Source organism: Ptychodera flava, chromosome 20, assembly GCF_041260155.1.
Source record: "Ptychodera flava strain L36383 chromosome 20, AS_Pfla_20210202, whole genome shotgun sequence".
NCBI lineage: Eukaryota > Metazoa > Hemichordata > Enteropneusta > Ptychoderidae > Ptychodera > Ptychodera flava.
This window is the reverse complement of record NC_091947.1, coordinates 1,721,572-1,746,085: the sequence shown is the minus strand read 5'-3', so window position 1 is coordinate 1,746,085 and position 24,514 is coordinate 1,721,572. Positions and strand designations below refer to the sequence as shown.

Below are 24,514 nucleotides of genomic sequence, written 5' to 3'. Positions count from 1 at the left end.
CTCTCTCTCTCTCTCTCTCTCTCTCTCTCTCTCTCCCCCTCCCCCCAACCCCCCGCGAGACTTTACTTATCTAATCAATGTGGGCGATCTCGAAAACCATCTGTCGGAAATAACGATTTGTTTCGGTCATGAGAACATTTCGAAAACTAATCTAGACAATCGCATTGAAATTCTGATTGTCATTCGGTAAGGACTATTTTAATATTTTTGAATCCACTAGTTTACAGGTTGACATGCAAAATACAGCTGAATGCTTTCTGTGATTTGGAATGGTGTAAAGACTACGTTGAGAATTTCATATGATGATTAACCTGTATTCTATTTGTAACAAGGGAGTTTATAAAATACAGGGATAATATACTAGCATAATATGTAGGTAACAATGCTAAATTCACACTCACATCTTCAAGGATATCCCCGCTAAGAAGAGGCTGGCATATAAATTTATTGATGGGTGCTCCGATCACAAATGGAATGACAGTCAGAAACATGTAGAAGCAGGCAAAAATGAAACAGAATCCAGCGGACCTATGGGGAGAAATTGAGGATTTCATAAGTCATTAGTTTGCTCAATATATAAAAATAAATTCCTATAAGTAACAAGAATTACGCGTTAAATGAACTCTAAAGATATTTTCAGATTTTCACGTGCCTGCCTCAACCATTTTTAAATTCATGAATGAAAATTAGTACTAGTCAAAATAAATCCCTGTTGCCTATTTGGCTCTATTTGTTACCTTAATTTTGAATCAAGATATCAGAAAGGATTTTGAATTTTTTATAAAATTTTAGAGTCAACGCCTGGTATATTGTTTTATTATTTTGTAGATTTAAAAGTTACTTTATATTGTATAGTTAAAGACGATACTAGCGTGGCAACATGGGGACGTCTGGTCTAAAAGACACTATTTAAATCTACAGCCCACAATACTGCCAGAATCACAGAGTGAAGTTACCAACCTATCGAAAAAGACAAAGTATGACAAGATGAAAGTTTACTTGAAAACCATGATAAAATTGTACAGTCCTGAACAGTGTTCAACCGAACGTTTGGGAGCCTTAATTAATTACAGGGGGGGGGGTGGGCCCGGGGAATTTCGCGCACACCTGTACCGTAAAATGTGACCCTCCCCTATCCTCCTGTCTAAAATGTGACCCTCCCTCTTGTACGACATATTAAAACTTGATCCTCCCCCAACCACTGCGGTATTCTCCCCCGGAATAACTGAAACAGGATCAGCTAATTTACATAACAATTGGTTCAATTGTTATGTTAAGGACAAATTACAGAGGGGAGGGCTGGTGTTTTTTGAGGGACAGTCGCAATTTATCAGGCAAGAATTTTTGAATAGATATGGTATTTCATACATTTGAGGGAGGGTCACCATATTTTGTGCAAATATAAGAAGGCAAGATGTGGCTGATTTAGTGCTTCATCCAAAAATATCAAATCATAATCCATGGAGTCTATCAGGCTAATTATCGACAATTTTCCCCCACAAAACATGTCTGTATATTATATATGTTTGATAATGTATTTAAATGTACTTTGCTTGAATTGGGAAGTAAAATGTGCATTTGTATACAAGAATTTGATTTCTGAATTTCATCTAAAAAGTTGATTCACTATCCATGGCGTCTATGATGAAACTATGAATAGTTTTTCCCGACAAAAAAATAGCTAAATCTTTGCATTTGTGTACTCTTGATTATTGATATTAATGTTCTTGATTAGACTAGAGTGGTTACAAGTCTATGGTTGTGTAAGAAATTCGATTTTAGAATTTCACCAAAATGTCGATTCGCTATGCATGGCCGTCTATGATGAAACTATGAATAATTTATTTTCAGTACAAAATCAGATAAATCTGTGCATTTATTTATGCTGGATTATTTACATTATTGTTCTTGATTAGACTAGAGTGGTTACAAGTCCATGGTTGTGCAAAACATTCGATTTTGGAATTTCACTGAAAAGTTGATTTACTGTACATGGTAGTCTATGAGAGAACTATGCACAATCTTTTCCAATATAAAACTGACAATTATGCATTTATGTACATTTCATAATTGATATACACTTTTCCATCTGTTGCATATGTTTTTGTCGCTTGTCTTTTATCAGTTTTAACTCTTCAAGGTGTTTAATGTAGGATACCACTGCATTTTCTTTGCTTGTGAAACTTTTGGATAATGTGTACGTATTTTGTTGGTGATTTCCTATTCAGGAAATATCACACGGACAATTAAAGTTTTGGCCATAAAATCAGCTTCTGTCAAAAGTGACCCTCCCGCCCAAGATTGGTTTATAAAAAGTGACCCTCCCCCTTGAGCTGTTTTCTAAAAAGTGACCCTCCCCAAATTCCCCCGGCCCACCCCCTGTAATTACTGAAGGCTCCCTTAACTTGGTATAATCGATATATAACGGAGTAGAGAGAGTTCACAAAATAACTCACGCCATGAGGAACAGGCCACCACAATTTGATAAGCCAGACCTATCAGTTGGACTTGCATTTGCTCTGCTGCCAAGGAGTCCAAAAAGGATGCCGATGATATTGAACACCACGACCAAGAGAACAACACCATGTAAGCCGTTCATTGCATACCACCTAAACGAGAAATGCATACCAAATAAGACCCCTTAACCTGTCTATTCTCTTTTATAGTGGATCATAGACAGAGATGCTCAATTAAGAAACGCTGTTCTTCTAAAATTTATCGACGCCACGATGAAACCAATTCTCTCCGATCACTAAAACAGAAAATATTAATTTCCGATAACTAAATAATAAGTCTAAACAAGTTTCACAATGATTCATGACAAGCTTTACGTAAGCGAAGATTTGTCAATCCTAAACTTCTGAAAACTTGTTCAGGCTTCGCACAATGAAGAGTCAATGTTGATCGCTAATTTCTTACAAATCATTTTTACCTATACTTATCATACTGTGCCAAAACTTCGGACATTCCACTGATGCTATCCTTCATATCGTCTATGCCGCCAGTCATCTACAGTCAATAGAAAAGACACGTAAATAGTCAGAGCTGCTATTTATAACACGCCTAAATCTTGAAGCAAAGTCATTATATCGAAAGAATTGAATATAATCGAACAGCGACGCCCGGTTATTTTGCCTGATCGAAAAGATTGGAAAAATTGTTCTGCACTGATCGAAGAAAATAAAGTGTTTCATTTGTCTCAAGTGATTTTGTATTCAGTAAGATTAACTTACCCCAGACAATTGTTCCATAAGTGGTTCAATAGCTCCATCAATTTGTGAGAGAAAATCACCAAATGTACCATTTAATGCTGAGCAAAAAAGATAAATAGAATAGGTTATGCACCGCATATATCATATCATGTACATCAGTCGAAAAGACAATGTTAGAATTAACTTGTCGCTTCCCTTCACTTAATGTTTTTATCTTTCCCAAGCAAAGTACATTTATGTAACGATGTAATCGTGACAGTGGATGGCATATTGACCAAAGATAACTTGATTCTTCCAAACATTTGTCATTATGCATGTTTTCTCTGAAAAGAGAAAACAATAAAATTTGTACTCACATGATATTGCCATGCTACTTGCGTTTTGAACTGTTATCGGAATGTCGTCAAATTGTTTTTTACCCTGCACAGAACAACGGTAAATCGATACGCTATCAGTACAAAAATAAAATTGAAAGACAAAATCGCCATTCTATTATTTCAAAGGGCGGTTTATAAACCTAGAGAACTGGAGGATTCAACTGAAAGATATTCATTTTTTCCTCTGAAGCATTCATAAAAGTTGGTAATATGGACTTTGTCTCGATCATTTGTAACCTTCTGGTTATAAACCAATTTGTAGTATTCACACCCGTAAATTTGCATGATTTCGGATCTTACGTGTGAGGGACCCTTAAAGTACTGTGGCAGCACAAATATTGACAGGACTTACACTGTTAAGGCAACTATGATACTTTGCCCTTCTTACTCTTCATACCCTCTCTGTGTTGTGTACCCAAAAATAATTTATTGACCCTTTTAGAATGTACACTTTCATTTCTTTTTTCCACGTAGTAATTTCACGATTACATCGATCAAAGCTATCTGACATTTTATCTACAGGTCAGTAAAATCTCCCACAAGTTACATTTCTATTGACCATTTGGAGTCTAGATTTCAAAAACTTTGCATAAAAACGTTACAAATACATGCAGTATCTACTTAACAAATTCTGACTGTCTTTGTAAAAATACCGACTTTTCAACGTACTGATAGTTCACCCTTCCCGACTCCATACAATCGTCTTATTCGAAGTCCTGAACCAAAATAATTGCAATGTGGAGTATGTATTAGCCGCAGTTTCCGAAAAATTCCTAATTGGCTAAAATGGAAGTGGCCATTTCGTGGAAAACTTTATTTATTCTTCCTAGCCTAATGGCTCATGTAGTCAGATATAAAAACAATGCTTATTACACTCACTCAACTACAAAAAAGGTTTCTCGAAAAGCTAGGAATCAACCAATACTCTTTCACACATTTCGTTAAAACTTTTCGGAGACTTTCGATTTGTTTATTTGAATTATTCTTGAAGATTTAATCAAGCATAAACTATAAAAGTGTAATCATTATTATCATACTTACAGCTTCAGCTTCGTCTTTTGGCTTTGGAGGACCATCGATAATTACTTGCAGTGCAACTATCTTTGCATCAACCTCTGCTTGGGGATATGGATGTGGCACACCTGACTGTTGCATTGAAACATCAATGATGTAATGATCAGATTCTATTGAACACCTGTCAGTCTATTTATATTGTACTTGCTTTAGAAGACGTTTATGTTAATGTATGTTAATATATGTGTGAGTATATAAGTGTTGTTCTTGAATAAATAATTTCGGTTCTGCAGTATTCCCGAGTCAGTGTGGTCGATTGTTACAAATGAGATTTATTTGGCAAAATGAAAAACAAAACACTGTACCTTTAAAAAAGTCGTTCATCGTGCACTGAACAATTTTTAATAAAATCATTCGCTTCCCATATCTGTGCACACCTGCTTTACTGTGAGTGTTAGAATTACTGTAATGGTGTTGTGTGTTCCGATGTGTCGATCATATTTGTATTGCCTTTTACTTTTAAAATCACGCAGTGCTTATTTTAACATGTCATCTGCTGAAAGGATTGACATTTAATACTTTAAAGAAATGAACAAATAAAGTGCAAAGGACAGTTGGACAATGTGCAATAATGCTGGAGTTTCAATAATAACAACTTTGGCATAAAAGTAAACCACTAGCAATTCAGAGATTTATGAATAAGGACAAAAGACCGCATCTGACAAAATTCCAATTATCATCATGAACGTAAAGTCTAAATTGTTAAAATGTCTCTCTTCAAACGAAAAACAATATAGATCGCGTAAAGTGGGAACAAAGTCGTTCAATACTCGTTAGTTAAACCTAAACACAATAAATATGTTAACAAGCCGACAAACAATAAAACAAATCATGAACAAAAAGTGAAATAGTCAAGGTAGCACTTGGTTTACGCCAAATGAAAAAATCCTTGACATGAAAAAATAACAGAGTATTTTGCGAAGAGAACAGAATTTGACCACCTAAGTAAAGACAAATAACAACACAATTTAATAGCCTAAGTGTAAAGCCACTGTCCCTTTATTGTTAGTGAACTCGGTGCTTTAGCGATGATCTTATTTGTTAAAAGATGCGGCGAGAGACTGGTTCCAGAGTGCGAAAGATGCAATCCGGGACCAGCCCATTAATGCAAAAAATGTGATGTCGGTCAGACCAAAGACTGAAAAATAACGCAATCTGGGACCAGTCCCAGATTGCTGAAATATGACACTAAACTGGTCCAATAATCATTTCCATTCAAGGTAATACATTACCAAGTCAAGGGGACGTGATTTACAAAGTTAAGTATGACAATTCTGGACCACTAATAATCAGTGTTGGTACCAGGTGTTCGGAATGGGTACGCGTACCCTGCTAGCATGCTACACCCGTCAGGATTGGTCCTAAAATTAACTAAATTGTACGAAGTGATACAATATACAAGTCAAAGTTTGGAATGCTGTAGCTAATCATTTGAGTGACCGAGGTGTAATATTTTGGCCACAATGCCGTCATATCGACCGTAGAACTTTTTAAAGTCCTCACTAGCCCTTTCGGTGTGAATTTCTGTCTCACTATAGTATTGATAGCAATGGGCTGTGTGTCATTTGAAAAACAGCGTGGGAATTACAAGCCCTACAATATCTGAGAAGCTGAGATCGTACACACTGTAAGCAGGTGCAAACGGAATATTACTTGACAAATGGGGATAATTTATAATTTCGAAATCAAAATCATCCCTTTTGCCATACAGCAAAGTGTGTGGCCAATTTGTACCTACTTGTAGGAACAGATCGAGGTAGAAAGCTGATTGTTTACCCTCGGTTGTTTCTTTAATTTCCAACTCATCACAGTCATCAGGGTAAATATGATGTAAGTAATTTGATATGTCTGGATTGTCTAGACTAATCAGATCATCAATATATCTATGCGTGTTGTCAAAACGCCTTGCAAGTTTTTTAGACGCTGCTCTGTAGAGAGATTGTAGGAACTCTGCTTCATATGAATACAGAAATAAGTCGCGGTGCACAATTTGTACCCATTGCCCAGAGATTGTTGAAATGCCATCCCACCTTACTTAACAATTATGTTGTCGTTCAAGAAATTAAACATTTTAATAACTTATTAATCTGTGTATTTGTGCTTGGCATCCACGATGAACACGATTAGAACTACTTTGTGATAATTGGATCTTCATATGTTTTTCAAATTTCTCAAAATAGTTATGTACCCCATAGCTGAATGTTGTAATATTAGAAATTACTCATAAAAACAAGTGTATAACTTAAAAAGAAAAGCAGATGAACTTATATTTGCCAATTAAACCGACATTACTTCACCACCTATTTATCCCAAATTAGTGCTAATCGTCTTGTTGTTACTAAAATAACTTCACCTGTGTTTGGTGATAATGTATTATTACCTTCTACTGCCATTTTAAGCAGGAAAGCTTGTTTCACAAGAGTGTTAATGACAGCATTGTTTTTAGTTTATCGTGGGGAATTAAATGAAGAAGAAGTGTGATCTGGTCTAAGATTGCATCTTTGGTAAACTGGGGTGCAAGTAGGTATAGATATCTCGTTTTCCGGCGCGTCCGTTCCAATTCAAAACAAGTCGGAAATAGGGGAAGTTAAACATTATTGAACGACGCATCTACGGTGTTAAGTTTGTATGTTTCGTTTTGATTCAACGAAGTTTGATGACGATAGAATTTAATGAACATAACTAACCTACATTACTTACGAAAATTATGTCCACACGAATAACGTTTAACATTGTCAAAGTAGAACTGTCTCCGATCAGCTTTTCTTCATTAATTGAAGTCGCCTTGAATGTTATGTATTAATCAGACTCTAGTTTTGTTGCACGGTATTTTTGTCAGCTTCTCTCATTTTATAATATCCCAATAGCATGAAAATCTAACAAATTTTTGGAGACTTTCAAAGCGTTGACTGTTAAAACGGGAATAAGTTTTGCTCTGCTCGAGACGTCATCGCAAGATTAATATGCATTTTACTATCTACAAAAATTTTTTTCGAACGGTAAGCATTTGAAACAAAGTATAATTATTCATCAGTAAAATCTTTACCACAAGAAGTTAGGACCAAAACAATAGACCATGCACATTTGTGCATGTCATCCAGACGTGAAGAAAACCTAATAAATCAACATATGTACTTTCTCCTTTTCACTTCTCAAGTCTAAAGGAAGCAGATTATACGCAATTTCTTTTGCTTACACAAAGGTATGCAAAAAGTTATGATACGCGTGAATATTGTTGACTTAACATCCAAAGTCCTACAAGCTATTCGGTATATATTTCGTAACGCTGCATATATAAGGTTCGATGTCTGCGTGTCTCGTCTTTACGATCGAATAAAAATACACTGGAATGATCTAATAACTTGCCCAGTCGTTGTAGGCGTAAATTTTATTTATTCACGTAAATCACCATTTACCCCCTTAATTCAAATTTTGCCAACTCTACATGCGTTGAGGTTACGTCATCACTCATTACAAGCCCATTTAATTAAAAAATTAAAAATAGCTGATCCTTGCACTTACAACACTCAGGTTCAAAGTGTTGCAGATGACGTCTGTAGTATCAGGTAGTACCGACGGACAGGAACCACAGCCCGAGAATAAACTGTCAATGTCTGTTTTCAGAGCTTCAACATCGTCACAAAAAGTGTCAAAATCAGTTTCAAGATTCGTTGCAATAGATCTTATGTTGTCCAATCCATCTTTTGTGACCTCCATATCTATGTAAAGACAACAGGACAAATCAGATTAACGATGCCTCTTTAATTTTCAGTTACGCTAATGTTTGTCTCGTGTTCTGATCAAAATGCAGCACAGCATTATTCTGTAGTTCCGCAAATAGATCAACTAACAGTACTCCAAAGAGCAAAAACATTGTAAAAAGTTGGATTTTTTCTACATTGCTAAATCAGATTTAAGGTTTAGTACACGCCTCGAAAGTGAAATCATTAAACCATTGCTTAAATTCACCTCGATGAAACTTTCGACCATTCTCTTACCAAAATCAAAAATAAAAGTCAGAGGTCATCTCGTAAAGTTTGGAATCACGGAAGCATATTATATAACATTTACCTGCATTTGAAATTAAGAATGACCGCCATCCCTGACTTAACTCTATGGTAAATACACTTTTCGACTTTCGAAAAACTAAAACAGTTAAAATGTCTCTCATTCCAAAAGCTTTAAAATGAGCTCCAGCACGGTAGGTCAAAAAAAAAATTGTAAGATTTTAGAGTCCAAATATACGTCCCCGAGACGCGTTCCACCTAAAGTCAAATCGCAACTCACTGACAGTATAAAAGTATAAAAGTTTTTCATGTAGTATACCATTTAGAAGAGAAACGTAACAATATCTACTTGACAGTATCTTTGCGAAGGTTTTTTCCATTTTCTGTAAGCTTTGATAGTGGGGATAATGGAGAAATATCTTCTTCTATAATATGCAATGGAAAATGTATTGAATTTAAAGGACAACTATACTTACTGTCTACCATCGTGATCATGGCATCGATTGCTGGTTGGATCTGTCCTGATGCACTGTCCTTAATAGCTTGACCTAGAGTCCCTCCGACATCTAGAGCGTAAAATGTAAGAATAAATATAGCTGCTGTATCTACATAGAGTTCTGTTTTTACTGCAATTGCAATGCTAAGTAGTTACAAATGCAAACGAAAATGAAAATGAAAAACAAGTTAAGAATATAGAAAACACTTACAAACGGTGTGGACATTGTTAACTCACCTGAAAAATCGTTTAAAACTTGGCCAACAAGCCAAACTGTCTGTTCCAAAGCGACAAACGTCAGTTCCTGCGGATGAAATAATAAAAGTAACAGAAAAGCTAAATATAGTAAGATCAAGTTTATGAATACAAGCATTTTTAACACCAAAACATTTCATAAGTAACGATGTACGTGCGAATGTATGCTATATGAGAATGCAGTTGTCCTGTCTTACAGCTATCGGGTCGTAAACAGGCAAGCACAAAAGTCTTAGTGTATGTTAAACTATGTCTTACAAGTTAATGAAGGTTCATCAAATGTATTTTTCATTGTTTATTCTCTCATTACCATGAATCCTAAATTTATGTGGTTTTTAAATTTTTCTGATCATGATTTCTTTATTTATCAAGTAAGGTTCCCCTCACTATGTTTTAAATTCAACCAGGAAACATGAAGAATGCGTAATCTGTACTGCAAATGTATATGAATGACAAGTCGTATGAATAATCGCGAATAATATAATTTGGTATGACCTTACATTACGTAAATTTAAGGCACGTCTAGGTCGTTTGAGTAAAGTGATGAGAAACCAGTTCTTACCTCGACAGTGTTGTTGACAAACTTTAACATATCATCGATAGTATCGACAACGTTATCTTCCAAACCATTGATGACGTCACCAGTACGTTCATTCACGAAATACCCACACGCAACCCCGAATCTGTTGAGTCAAGTAGTCGTTATTCTAAGCGTGATTATTGTTTTTCAAATACAATAGGGCAAATATTGCTGTTTAGATCCGTTCAAGAATAACTTGAGATATTTATCAGTATTTGTATCTGCTCTGCCTTAAATATTGTTTCGTTCAAAGCAGATTACCCCTTGCACACTCCTACCATTCTGTTGAGGCCTCGAGCTTGGATTGACTCATTTTTCATAGCCATTTGGAGAAAGCGAATCTTAGTGATCATGTTTCATTGAAAACTATTTTTTCCAAATATAATTTATGATAAGTTACCAGTACGATAGAAAAGATGGCCCTTCAATTCTTTAAATTCTTTGTATCGATGTACATAATTTAGAAAGGGGAAAATGTTATCTGGTTCACCCCTAATCCCAGTAAACAGGTCCACAATGGCGATGAAACGGTTAAGGTTTCAAATATTCAGTTTCAAATGATGGCCTCTCTAGCATCTCTGCTATCCAACTTGTTGAAATACTGCATTTAACTTGGACATGGGAATAACGTCATGTATGTGCCTGTACATGTAAATGCCTGTATAAACATACATCCAGGTAGACATCGGGCAACTTCACTCACAGGGATAGTGCGACAGACAGTCACATTCAGCAAATATATAAATCATCTAAACAATGTCGCAAAATATGAATAACGAGAGAGAGAGAGAGAGAGAGAGAGAGAGAGAGAGAGAGAGAGGGAGAGAGAGAGAGTCCACATACCCGAGGATACTTGTCACGCTCAGAAGGACAATGATGAAGGCGATCTTCTTGCATCCCATCATGCTCGTCTCTTTCTGATGCATCTTTCCTCCACAGTTTCCACACATCCGACAACAGCAGAAACAGCAACAAACGATGGGGAAAATCAACAGGAACAGAACACCAATGACGAGGCATATGACAAATCCCATGAACAACTTCGTTAAGTTCTGATCAAAAACAATAGAAATAAGCCATTTTGACTAAAGAGATTGACGAAAAGCAACAGGATACTTTGATTGGCCATTATTTACCAGACCTATTTGCAACTTTGGAAAGCAATGTTTCTCTTCACGTAAATCGAAATATGTTTACATCTATCAAATTAAAGTTACGTTATGAGAAAATCGTCTACTCACAGCCATTGCAAGATCCTGGAGTGAAGATATATCTATGCCGCCGCCACCATTGAATAAACCTCCAAGCGCCTCTGAAAGGTTCAAATATGATTATGTCTTCAGAGACGTTCGGTCTTTATCATTTTAATCCTTTTCTGTAAATACGTATTTTTATCTTGAAGGATGTTATTTAGCGTTGGTTTGCATAATTTACGTGATTCGCATTTTATTTGCATACACAACAACTCATGTAGCAACTTTGATGTGTCCTGGGTTCTTACTGAGTTCACAATTATAAGTTGGGGAAACTGATCTTATTTGTTGTTGCAGTATTGGCTGTAGTTTAGATGTAACAAAACGATCTCAATTTTCGGGAGGAGGGGGAGGAGTGGGGGGAGGTGGTTGGTTCATTCCAGATTCAAAGTTTTAGCCTATGGCTATCAAAATTCAACTTTCCGATTCTGAGTTTCGGAACTTTCCCTATGGTTATCACGATTATTTAAAAAAGTGGTTTTGGTTTTCATGCTTTATTGTAATGCTTGTTTCCGCTTGAAATGCAATTTAAGTACCAAGGCATGTGATAGGTAACCAATATGGGCGGGACTTCAGTTTGTACTGATTGCCAAGGTAACATGTCCACTGCCTTGCGTTGTTTGCCAAATTTTACCTTTTAACTTTCCTGACTACTTGAAATATGTTTCGTTACATAAGAAAACAGTGGCAGGGTCAACTTTTATCCGAACCTTTGAACTGCGTGTGTAGGGCTTATAAATATGCCATGTACTTTGAACAAAATTGAAAAATTAGGGAGGGAAATATAGGTTTACGTTACTGTGTCATGTTCTGAAAACTACTTTCCGCCCATGGGTTTCAACTGACCTCATGGAACCACAGAATTTTCATGCTTCCTTCTCCCACTGACGATATAACTCCCACCGCCCGCGCCCATTTGCCAACACAAAAGGCAATGCCCATCACGCCCTCTATGGTTGCGGGAAAAAATCTAAAAATTGTTCAGCTGGTTGATGAGAGTTGCAAGGAAGTTGGCTCAAAATGTTAAGTATTAATTTTGGCCTTGATTACGCGCCATAAACAGCACCTGGTTTGAAGAGCTTCAAAGGCTACCCTGATCTCGTATCCTCATATACCTAATATTTTCAGTGGAATAATATCTTTAATGGAAAAAACGATGGCTGACTTGAGCTCATACATAAATCTGCCACCTTCGCGCGTTAATATGCAAGTCGGGGCTATAGAAAACGTTTAGTTTGTCACTCGGCAAAACTTCAAGATACAACTTAAAGATATTAATTCTGTGTAATATATTTAGCATTAAACTGACGCGTGCTGGAAAGAAGAATTGAAAGCACTTGTTCTGCAATATTGACAGGGAGGAAAATTTCATATTCATCTAAATTTGTTTATTGAGGGGTTTGTTTCGTCTTTTTAGTGCAAGATAATGGTCATTTGTCCAACAATCAGAATCCTTTTCTCAGATCCAAAATTGCATTGAGGAGGCTAGGTTCTGCTATTGAAAACGTGAATGTAGCCAAAACTCAGTTATTTCAGTGACACCAAACACATCGATGTGCACAAAGTTAAAATACTGTCATTTTTAATAAAGTCTCAAGCTGTTTTCTTGGAAGACAATCAATACTGCAGTAGGCCTACATGTGTTATATCAATTGCTGATGCTGTAGCAGTGCACTATTTGACTATTACATACGCCATCCTTTCAAAGCGGACTTTTAAACAGACAATGACGGGTTTTGAGAATGAAATTTCATCTATAGCACGATTGGAACTAATTTGGGATAATTGGATTTTCAAAATTTTCGAATTTCTCAAAAGTGGTAGGTGCCATATAGCTGAATGTTGCGATATTACAAATTACTCATAAAAACAAGTCTGTAACTTCAAAAGGAGAGCAGATGAGCTTACATTTGCAGATCAAATAGACATTACTTCACCATCCAATTATCCCAAATTAGTTCCAATCGTGTTCTATCGTATCGGTAATTTTCTGGATAATTCTGTTTTCTGAATGATGCATAGTCTAATTGTTGAAATGAGATCGAACCTTTAAAATGTGCGATAAAAATGCAATATACACCATGCTGGAGTGAGAGAATGTCGCTCGAATCTGACGTATATTCTAATAGGGGTACATCACTTTCCTGCACCATTGATGCTCGGCTTCCAAAATTTCAAGATCAGAGAGTTCAATTCAGGCTATTTGCGCCAAAAATTGTTTTAATGCTTATTCTTTGTCTGCTGCTGTTGTCAACGGAGAACTCTTCGTTGCTAGGGCATGAGCCTGAGTGCGATCGTCTTGTTTCCATGAATCCAATCCACTGGCTTTCCGAAATCAACGGTATTTACTATTCAGATACCGTATCATGGTGAGGAGGACGGGTTGATCGAGTGGAATTTTTTAGGACAATAAAACTAGCACGAGGACAACAGGAGGAAGTTCTCTTCACAACTCACTGTGCACAGACGCGCAGAAAACCTCGCCCAATAATACAAGTTCACAAATGGTCTGGGATGCAGCATTTGTATTAAATGTTATAGGAAAGTTGAAACTGCCGAAAGGTTTTTGAAAAAAAAATATTGATTTCCAAAACAAAGTCTTAACGGTGTTTGAATATCGCGCGTATAGCATGGCTTTCATAGTGTAACCGTGGTTAGTTTGAATTTGTGAACGATAAGCTTATAGCCTAAATCCAACTGGCGCAATAAGTTTCGTCTGTCATAAACCTTTGTCACTGGCACACTCTATGAACAGCGATGATTTTTTGCTGCAGTCACCCAACACCAATATGGCCGAAATCTCGTGCATTTCGAAGCTCATGCAACCGAGATTGCACTATTGATTTTGTCTTGTTTCGGGGAAGGGGTTATTTGTTTGTTTGTTTTGGATTGTCTCTTGGACCTGGTGATGTACTTCCTTCTTCGATAACGACTGCTTGGATTGATTTGATGTCGTATTGGCTTTTGAATGTGATAAATAGTGATTATCATTTCAGTTCATTTGCATACTAAATCAAAGCTCATAAATATCGCGGTCTACAAAAAAAAACATGTTTACATCGAAAATCGGGCATTGCATATGGAAACATATTAACGACAGGTAATAAAGATAAATTTTTATCCAATATGAAGTTGAAAAGGGTAAAGCATGGAAATTTGAGACTCTTGGATTCTTTTCGAGATCTTAGAGGTAAGGCACTTTACTGAAAAATCAAACATTTAGCTCATCAAATGTATTAGGTATACAGATATCTAACTACATATGTGGCAATTTTTTCAATAAATCATCAAAGATTAGCAAATTTTGTTATATCGTTATCTTGTGTGAACATCTTTTTATGACTCTTGTGTGAAACACAAGAGTAACTCTATGACTCCCATAAATAATGGTTCAGTCTAACAAATAGGTCAGGGTTATTATCCTCGAACATAGCAACCGTTTCTCTGCAATATATACAGATTGGATCGCCATTATTACTTGTAATACTTCAAATTCTTACACTTCGCTGACGAATTTATTGATGAAAAGTTGTCATGTGATGCAACTTGTAGTTCATACTGTAGGTTAATAGGTTTTTATTGAGTAGAGAATACATGATGTACCCGTACTTTTCCTATACCGAAATCTTTTCACACCTCAACAAGCTAGGTGGAATATACATGTAGGTCAGGTTGCAACACTCCTTTCTGCGTGTGAATCAAGACATTAAGTCAATATTTGACTTTCACATGTAAGTAGAATCTATGAACTTATTTCATTGACCTGACATATGAACTAGGTCAACAATTGTAACTATGACCTTGGTGGCTTTGCTTATCTCGGTTACCATGAAGACACGTCCAAACACCTCGTTGGGAAATTGGATATAAGGCGTGGGGTTTTCAAAAGGTTTAGTAATCGTGAATGTGCGGAAATGAATGACATTCTCAAGAGGATTAAGATAATGGCAGTTTTCACCGTATGTAGTTGCAAGCAAGTATTTTAGATACAGCACTTTTAGATCTACTGTGTGGCATTTCATCTCGCTCTCACCCGTCTGATATCACCGCACAGGTACAAACACTTGTATAACACAAAGCAAATTGGGGAACGGGCAACATTTCTACACGATAACATGTTTTCAAATGCACAATTCCAGCTCTTTATAAGAGAAGCTGGCGAAAGAATAGAGAGAAAGAGAGAGAATATATATATATATATATATATATATATATATATAATCATATATATAATCTTATATATATATTTATATGTATATGTATATATGTATATGATAACATATATATGTATAAAATAACAGATCACTTCAAGTTATTACTCTGTACTTGAAGTAATTTGTTATTATTTATAACACTCTGCTTTCCACATCAAGCACTGTAATTTCCCACGAGCATATATATATATATATATATATATATATATATATATATATATATATATATATATATATATATATATATATATATATATATATATATATATATATATATATATATATATATATATATATATATATATATATATATATATATATGTGTGTGTGTGTGTGTGTGTGTGTGTGTGTGTGACAGTAATTAGGACACAACTTGACAAATTTTCAAATGTCACCTTCAATTACATTACAGAGTGATAGCTGTATTTTTAGTGCTTTCATTATGATATTGTTTTTAGAATATTTTCATTTAATATTATTTTCATAATATTTTCATTATAATATTGTTATAGAAAACATTGTCTTTTCTCCAAAAAGCATGTTGAACCCACACAGTGCATTTTGTGAACAATATGCAATTATCTGTTATTGATAAATGAATTTTAAGAGTTGCAGACTGACATTTAGTTTCAAACTATGACATCATGACAAGCTGAACATCAGATCTTTTGACATAATTTTGGGAGAAGAATTTGAATTTGTACATTTAAAAAAGGATACAAATAATGAAAATATATCAAACATCATGGCCAATGAAGTATTCAGTCGCGATTTCTAAATTACGTTTTCATCAACAGTGTATATCAATTTTACAATAAATGTGTTGCTAATGTGACTCATGAAAGCAATGATATAGGACAAATGACAATATTCCTTGCAAAAATGCTTTAAAGACTGATATGTGTAATTGTTTTCCTGTTTATCATTTATGAATTTTCCATTCCCTGGTCCAATGATTTATATGAAAGGAATGAATTTTAGTGCTCACTGACAAAATATTTTATGTTTGCTTTATCACGTCTATCAGGAAGATTGACGACTAAAATATTGATTTTTTTTTAATTTGAAGATGGTGTATTGCTGTCAGTTAATGAGAGTTATTATGTTTGTCAGGAAAATGTAACAGTGCACTTCTAAATCATTTATCATTGGTAATGCTTAAATCCATTCATAGCACTGTTCCTCAACTTGTCTTTTTTCCCTGTGTCGTTCTCTAAGTGTTGGTTGGGTTTCTTGTAGCAAATACACCACAAATTATGGTTTTCTTATCAATTAAATAAATGATTTTGCTATAAGTATGACATGATGATAAATATCCCCGGGATAAATATCCAGAACACTTGTGTCTTCAAAAAGTACACCATATTTACATGACAAAGATTGTATCCACATTTTCTATTCAGAATATTAGAAACAAGTCATTGACAATGACATGGTCCCACTTGTCTTGATGGGACAGGGAAATGTGGTCATTAAGAAGTATCACTTGAGTGTATATGTTGAGATCTATGGGAACATAGGTCTATGTTGCTGTTCCCAATTTGAAACACATGATGCATGTCTAAGTTATGGTTCTAAATCGGGAAAAAAGATCAGACCACTAGCAGTATTGGCCAGCCAAGAAATACATATGCGCATAATAAATGAGGTACAAGATGTGACATCTTAAGGTCTAATATCCTATCAAATTTGGAGGGTATAGAACTTGTGGTTACTGAGTTATGCATATATATGTATAATCAAGGTCAAAGGTCATCGAGGTCACATGACATTTGGTCAAAAAATTTCTATCCTATAGTTATCCCTATATACCAAAAATCAGACATCCAGTTCTATTGGCTCGCTCAAAATTAGATATGTGCATAATTAATGAGGTACAATATGTGGCGTCATAAGGTGTCCCATCATACCATATATGAAGGGTGTAGCACTTGTGGCCACTGAGTTATGGACAAATATGTATATTTGAGGTCAAAGGTCACCGAGGTCAAGTGACATTTTGTCAAAAAAATTGTATTGCTAAGTTATCCCTATACAAAAAATCAGACCTCTAGCTCTATTGGCTTGCTCAAAATTAGATATGTGCATAATTAATGAGGTACAATATGTGGCGTCATAAGGTGTCCCATCATACCATATATGAAGGGTGTAGCACTTGTGGTTACTGAGTTATGGACAAATATGTATATTTGAGGTCAAAGGTCACCGAGGTCACGTGACATTTTGTCAAAAAAATTCTATTGCTAAGTTATCCCTATATACCAAAATTCAGACATCTAGCTCTATTGGCTCGCTCAAAATTAGATATGTGCATAATTAATGAGGTACAATATGTGGCGTCATAAGGTGTCCCATCATACCATATATGAAGATTGTAGCACTTGTGGTTACTGAGATGGACAAATATGTATATTTCAGGTCAAAGGTCACCGAGGTCACTTGACATTTTGTCAAAATATCTGAGATATCTGCGTGAACGGACAGACATGACCCAATCTATAAGCCCCCCTCGACTTCATCCATGGGGACTAAAATCTGTGTCACTGCATCCTTTTTGCAATATGAATACGATGAGAAACTAAATTTTTATTTTTCTTGCCCTTATACATGGGAGTCTATGGAGAACTGCCTTATACATGGGAGTCTATGGAGGTGTAAACTAAAAAGTCCTCTAACACGGCCAAATTTGATCGCATTGTGAAACAAATCTATGTGCATCTGTATGGGGTAGGGTACTATCCTTGTGCAAAGTTTGAAAGAAATTGACCATGGCATGTCTGAGATATCTGCGTGAACGGACAGACGCACACACGGACCGACGGATGGACGGACGCACACACACACAGGCGCACGGACATCATCAAACCTATAAGTCCCCCCTCCCCCGGACAGTGTCCGTGGGGACTAAAAAAATTTTAACGAAATTCTTGAATGATGCACAACTTACAATGTTCTTGGAAAAGGGTCTTTGTTTATGATCAAAGTTAATGAAATCAAAAAAGTTTCACCATACTCAAAGATGAGTTGTACAAGGTTAAAGAAGATATTTTCTAAATATAATTAATATTATGGCATCAATTCTTAGACTTCGTAAATATTTGTATATTGTTTCAATTTATATCCAACATTGTGTGGACAATTCTTCAAATTATCTGTTCTTGTGAAACTTGAATGAAAGGAGTTGCGATGAAATATTTTGGAGCATGTATGGTTGCCATTCTGAGAGTTTGACACCATTTGGATGATGGGAGAAGCCATCTGTGACCTCTGACCTCTGTTACATACACTGGCAGTCACAACAGACCTAAATTGCTTCACAGCCTTATTTTACAGATTTATGATAAAATGTCTACTTTATTACCTAGTGACTACAATAGGCCATAAATTCTTGCACTGTATCTGGATATTAGGTAAACATGTATGTTATTGTGCTGTAGTTTGTTATAATGATAAGAATTTCCATTGTTACAGACTTGTCTTATCTCTTCTCTAAATTTACACCAACAATGCTTGCCTCAATGTATCACAAGAAGTCGCCATTGAAACAAATCAATTTACATGAATGTCTGTAACAGTTGCTATATCATTATTAAAACTATTTTCATATATTCAATACACTGCATCAACCTTTGTAAGTGTTTTATGGTCATATACTATAAATATAGAAGGTTTTCAAATACCATACATGAATTTCCAAAAAAATAAATTTGGGATTTGAATTTGACTGAAATTAAAAAAGTCAACTTCTCTGATGAGGAAAAAGATTCTGAAATTCAACAGCTGAGCCAACCCCTTTCACACCCTCCTCTTTGCCCTTTCCCTCACCGTCACCCGGATTTTCCAATTACATATTGTGTGAAAATCATCCATCCAATCAGATTAATTTCAAAATACTTATCAAGGCAAAACACACTTGTGTAGTTTATCTTGTTGGCCATTATTTTGGAGGATTTTTTGCAAGTATTAAAACCCAGGTCCAGTTAAGGTAGTATGCACCCCTAAGTGAAAGCCTTAAACTCAAACTTTCCTCAATGAAACTTTCAGCCATACTCTTAACAAATCAAGAATAAAAGTTGTGTGTCACTGTACAAATTTTGATACTAAAGAAACAAATAACCCAAGATTTACTGGTATTTAAAATCCAAATGACCTGCATCCCTATGTTAACTCTATGAGAGAAAAATAAAATATTTGATTTTCCAAAATCTGAGCCACTGAAAATTTTTCTTAGTTTAATAGAGAGCCTTAAAATGAGCCCCAAGAAGTGGTAGATTGGAAAATAATTGTAAAAGTTTGAGAGTCTGAGTATCTGTTTGAGATGCAATCTATCTTTAGGCTACATTGGACCAACCTGTCATTGTGGATATTATTTAATCTCAGTAAATCTAACATTGGTAGAAGTTATCAAATTTCTATTAATCATTAAATTCTCTCTTATCAATAAGTATTGTGCAAACCTAATACATGTTATTACTGGTAAACATGAGAAAATATGTCTTATTTATACAAACAGGTTTAATGGACTATTTCTTCAACTCCTTCAGCTAGGCCTGGCATTGCAGAATGTGAGTAATAATGAAGGATGTCATTTTTGTCCCCCCAAAAAACAGTTAATTTATCACAATTACACATGTCAAACAGGTCAGACGTACCATATTTTTCACCCTCTACCGCTGAGCTTTCATTGAAAGAGTGTAGAACTACAAAACTTCGACAATTATGAATGGCATGACACTTAAGCCGTGGAGACTGTAATTATACAGCTCAATCGATTTCTGTAATTTAACCTCTTGGCTCTGAGCCAACCTCAGCTTGGTTGTTTTGTCCATTGAGACCACGCATGTACAGTGTGATGGTCCCAATTTTAATCCCCTACCTTATGGCCTACTTAAAGCTCCAGAGATTCTACTGAGGCTAAAGGCCATTTGAATCTCTCATGATCACCGGATAAACTAAAGAATAGTAATATGTTTACATTTCTGTCTACTTCTTTAAATATATGATGGATACTGAGGTTGATTATCGGCAAAATCTTCTGGTTCCCTAGAATCACTATTATTTTTAACATAATGAACCACTTTCTTGACTGATAGTTGATTTGTGCAAGCCACTGAAAAAAAACACAAAGCAGCCAAGAAATCTGCTCCGTAAAAATATTTCTTCAAAAACTCTTTTTTGGTGGATTAATGGGTACATTCTATTGTTTAGTGTGAATTAAACTTTCATCAACTTTTAGCCTAGAGGGAAGATAGGTGATTTGATCCCCTTTCCTGCTTGATTGCTGCTTTTGGATCTTAGCTTTATGAGGAGATTGGATATATAGCCACTTGTTAAGTAGGTAAATACTAATGCCGCACTTAAAGAGAAGCTATAAGGAAACTTTTGAGAAAACTGTGGTGAAGTGAGTATGGATTAAGACTATTAAACTACAAACTATAGACTAAAAGACTAATAGACTATAGACTGTGGAATATAAGACTAATAAAGACAATAAAACTTTGTCAGATGGAAAAACAGGAGTGTACTAGATTAACAAAATGTCAAATTCTCACTTTTTGCCAGAATGGTAATTTCAATTTCAAGCTATTGACATAAAATAGAGAATTTAACATTTGGCCTGTTTTTTTTTTTTTTTCATTTGACAAATGCATGTCACTTTTATGGCATGTATCAATACAAATATTAGCAAGCTGAACATACCATGGATTTTATGCATGAAGTAGCACAGTGATGGATAATTAATTAACTGATGAATTGGCTTCATTTAATGCTCATATCAGGTAGACGTTTATGTCGGTAAAGAGTAAACATGTACTGCAATTGAAATATGTTTACAGAAAGTAAAATGTGTACAAGACTGCATGTTCTTGTTATTGCTCTGGTCAAATCCTAAACATGGAACGCGGTAAACTCTGCTCTTCACATTTTTGTATGATGTGTTTGTTCTGTAAACAGAAACTTATATTGTTGCTGTTTAAGAAATTTAGAATTCAGGTGATCACTGCATCAAGACACATAGCAACTCAATCAGTATTATGGGATATACAGGGGCATTATGGGGGATATCATCATGCTTTAATGGAACAGTCCTGAAAGGCAAGATTCTATTTCTTCATCATTCAGAGAGACACTTCTGTTTTTATGTTTATATTCATTTTTTTTTAAACTTCACCTTTGGTTCAAAATTTTGGAATTTTGTTCCAATTTTTCATGATTACTGTTTTTTTCATATTCAATATGGAGTGTCAGGTAAAACATCATAGTGCAAACACTCTGAGATTAAAAGTGCAAATTACATCAAGTTTTTAAATATTTTAGATTTATAATGGCCGCCATGTTTTATTTAGCAGAGTAATGAGAAAAAAAATTCAACTTTTCTTCCCTTTTCCATTTACATTTGAAGCAAGACGGTAAACTTTTCGGAAGTTTTAAAGTGAGTCCGCTAAAGCTGTTGCTAAAGCAGAGATTTTGAAATGCAAAAAATCTCAGGTCCTTAGACAGATCATCTGTAATATTTTGATACGCATTTACTGGCATACACCTAATGAATGGTGTGATAATTTAGATTTTATGATAAGGAATAATATCCAATATAGTCCTTTCATAGTTTTTGTACCACATTTTTTTGTCAAGCTACTATTGACAAGCTGTGTCTAAAAATGATTATGGAAATTAAGACTGTCAGATTTTCTGTGTATAGTTATACAAACAGTTCTGTCGATAGGAGTCGATGTGGTGAAACAGTATGTGTAGCTATCTTGACAACTTGCTAAAAATTTCCATACAAACTGTAAACCCGATACTGCCATGCTATTTAATCAATTAGATAAACATTTGCCAGTCAAACCAAGGCATTTATTGTTCTTGATTTTGAATTTCACATTAATTAGTCCTGTTGCCATTGACAAAAGGTATATCGTGAAAAATGCAGGGGTTTATTTGTGTCATTCATGGTGTGATAATTGTAGCAGATCATAGTTCGTGCATATAATAATTCATGATTTCAGCAAATCAAAATCTATGATGTCCTCTTTGTTCAGATTTCCAAAACATCAATCATATAGTGTTTGTTTGTGCCAAATGTACAGACATAACATCACATGAAATCCAGTAGCCCTTGCATGATGGTTTATTTATTCAATTAGAATGCCAGTTAGGAACTGTCCATGGCAACTTACACTTAGAATATCAGAATTTTGTGATGAAAATTAACACATTCCCAGGCAATTTACTAGACAGAAAAGAACATTTCATGATCCAGGTGCTTGTCTTATATTTACCACCAATTAATCCACTTGTTAATTGCATTCAGAGGCTATTTAAAATATTTTATCAAACTCTGCCAACTTTATGTTTCTGCTTCAAGCTTTAAGAGAAAAGCTATAACCATTTGTTTTTAATTTTATTTCATGCCCGGCTGGTTGCTTGTCATTTCCTTAACTGCAGGCTTTCTTGTCCTGTAATCACTTTTTATCTCGTTTTACTAAAATCTTCCTGTTAGTACAGATGGATATGGATAAAAACTGCATAATATCTGTGTTGGAGTTATAAATAAATAGATAGATAAATGTGGTCAGTGAATACATAAGAAAAATGTTGGTATGAACAGAGTCACCAGTACCTGGACCTTACTTCAAAGTATGAGTCAGCAAAGGTATCTGGTTTGTTCTGGGTCTGAGAACATTTTCCCGTCAAAGGCATAAAAATGCCATGCCCAATAAATCTGTTGTAATTCAACAAAGGGACACTTCACATTTTTTCCTCGGTCATTGTATTTCAAAATTCAAAGAACACATAATGAATTGTCTGGGCAGGTATGAGGATAACTGATGTGTGCAAATGCCTGTGTCAACAATTGGTCATACACAACCCATTCACAATTCAACTATTACTTTCAAAGTGAGTCCCCGGCTACCGAGAAAAGGTATACATACACAGTGAAAAGAGCATTGTTGTCTTTGGAACAGAAGAAGTACGTGTTGGTTCACTAGTCTCTAATAGAGTTAGGCTGGTTCTGTTTACACATTTGCTGGTATAAAGACTGTCAGGGGCAACAACCCATGATTCATTGCATCTCTACATAGATATAGCAGTATAATTCTCTTTTGTCTTCCGCTTGATATTTGACAAAATACTGATATATATGAATGCAACATTTAACAGAACGGTCCCTCAAAGTGGCAGAGTGAACACTTGTCTTTATATGGCTCATATAGTAACCAATACTTGAGCAATTACTTTTTTCTTTGCTGTCACCATCAAATTTTAATAATATAGCCAATGACTGTAGCGTAACAGCTACACACTGCAAAGTCATGGCATTCAAGTCATTTGATATCATGTCACATCTATGCTAGATCTAATGTAATATTTAAATGAGAGCAGCTATAAATGTGCATTTCACTTCAAATTACAATTTGCAGCACATGGCCTAGCTAAATTGAATAATTGTTTGCAAAGCTCAAACTTGTGCAGTTTTAATAAGAGCTTGTAAAATGTGTCATATGCCAGGCCGGCCCTTACATTTACTCATGGCAAATCCATGTATAAAACACTGTTCTCAAATGATGGCAATGTGCCTTTCTTCACTGATTTTTGTCAGCTTCAAGGTAGAAAACCATCAAGAAATGAATCCCATTAACTGCAAGCTAAAAGGTTGCATCGATTACATCCCATTCTCATTGTATACACACACACGCACACAGTCACTTCTATCAATTTTAAAAACACAGATACTAGTAATTTGAAATTTACTCAGCAAAGTTTGCAGATACATTCAGCATGCACCAAAAATGCATCAAAATTTGATGCATTACTTTCACATTATGAGATCAAAGTATTATGTGACTGTCCACCCAAAGGTTTCAGGTCAAGAGCTTGAAATCCCCGGCTAAAAAAGGCCTGGGATTGGGATATTGGATGTTAAGAAGATTATTAGGTGTTTCTATCTTTTATATTCTTTTGAAATTGCAATCATTATATAAATATATTGTTAGATTTTTGGATTAGTTTGAAAGGGGGGGGTTAAATTCAAGCATTCCATACT

At 35.2% G+C, this 24,514-nt stretch overlaps 1 protein-coding gene across 2 annotated transcripts in view; it reads right to left on the bottom strand.

Annotated features, from left to right (window-relative positions):
* The window catches only part of LOC139119734 (prominin-1-A-like), a 53,186-nt gene that overhangs the window by 14,855 nt on the left and 13,817 nt on the right, over nucleotides 1-24,514 (bottom strand). For both annotated transcript variants that reach the window (XM_070683608.1, XM_070683607.1), the window contains exons 2-13: nucleotides 11,243-11,313; nucleotides 10,845-11,053; nucleotides 9,984-10,104; nucleotides 9,404-9,470; nucleotides 9,147-9,236; nucleotides 8,186-8,382; nucleotides 4,631-4,735; nucleotides 3,569-3,632; nucleotides 3,234-3,310; nucleotides 2,933-3,009; nucleotides 2,457-2,609; nucleotides 402-528 (exon numbers count right to left, since the gene is read on the bottom strand). In XM_070683608.1, coding sequence (XP_070539709.1) covers nucleotides 402-528; nucleotides 2,457-2,609; nucleotides 2,933-3,009; nucleotides 3,234-3,310; nucleotides 3,569-3,632; nucleotides 4,631-4,735; nucleotides 8,186-8,382; nucleotides 9,147-9,236; nucleotides 9,404-9,470; nucleotides 9,984-10,104; nucleotides 10,845-11,053; nucleotides 11,243-11,313 — 1,358 coding nt within the window. The remainder of the gene's footprint in view (nucleotides 1-401; nucleotides 529-2,456; nucleotides 2,610-2,932; nucleotides 3,010-3,233; nucleotides 3,311-3,568; nucleotides 3,633-4,630; nucleotides 4,736-8,185; nucleotides 8,383-9,146; nucleotides 9,237-9,403; nucleotides 9,471-9,983; nucleotides 10,105-10,844; nucleotides 11,054-11,242; nucleotides 11,314-24,514) is intronic.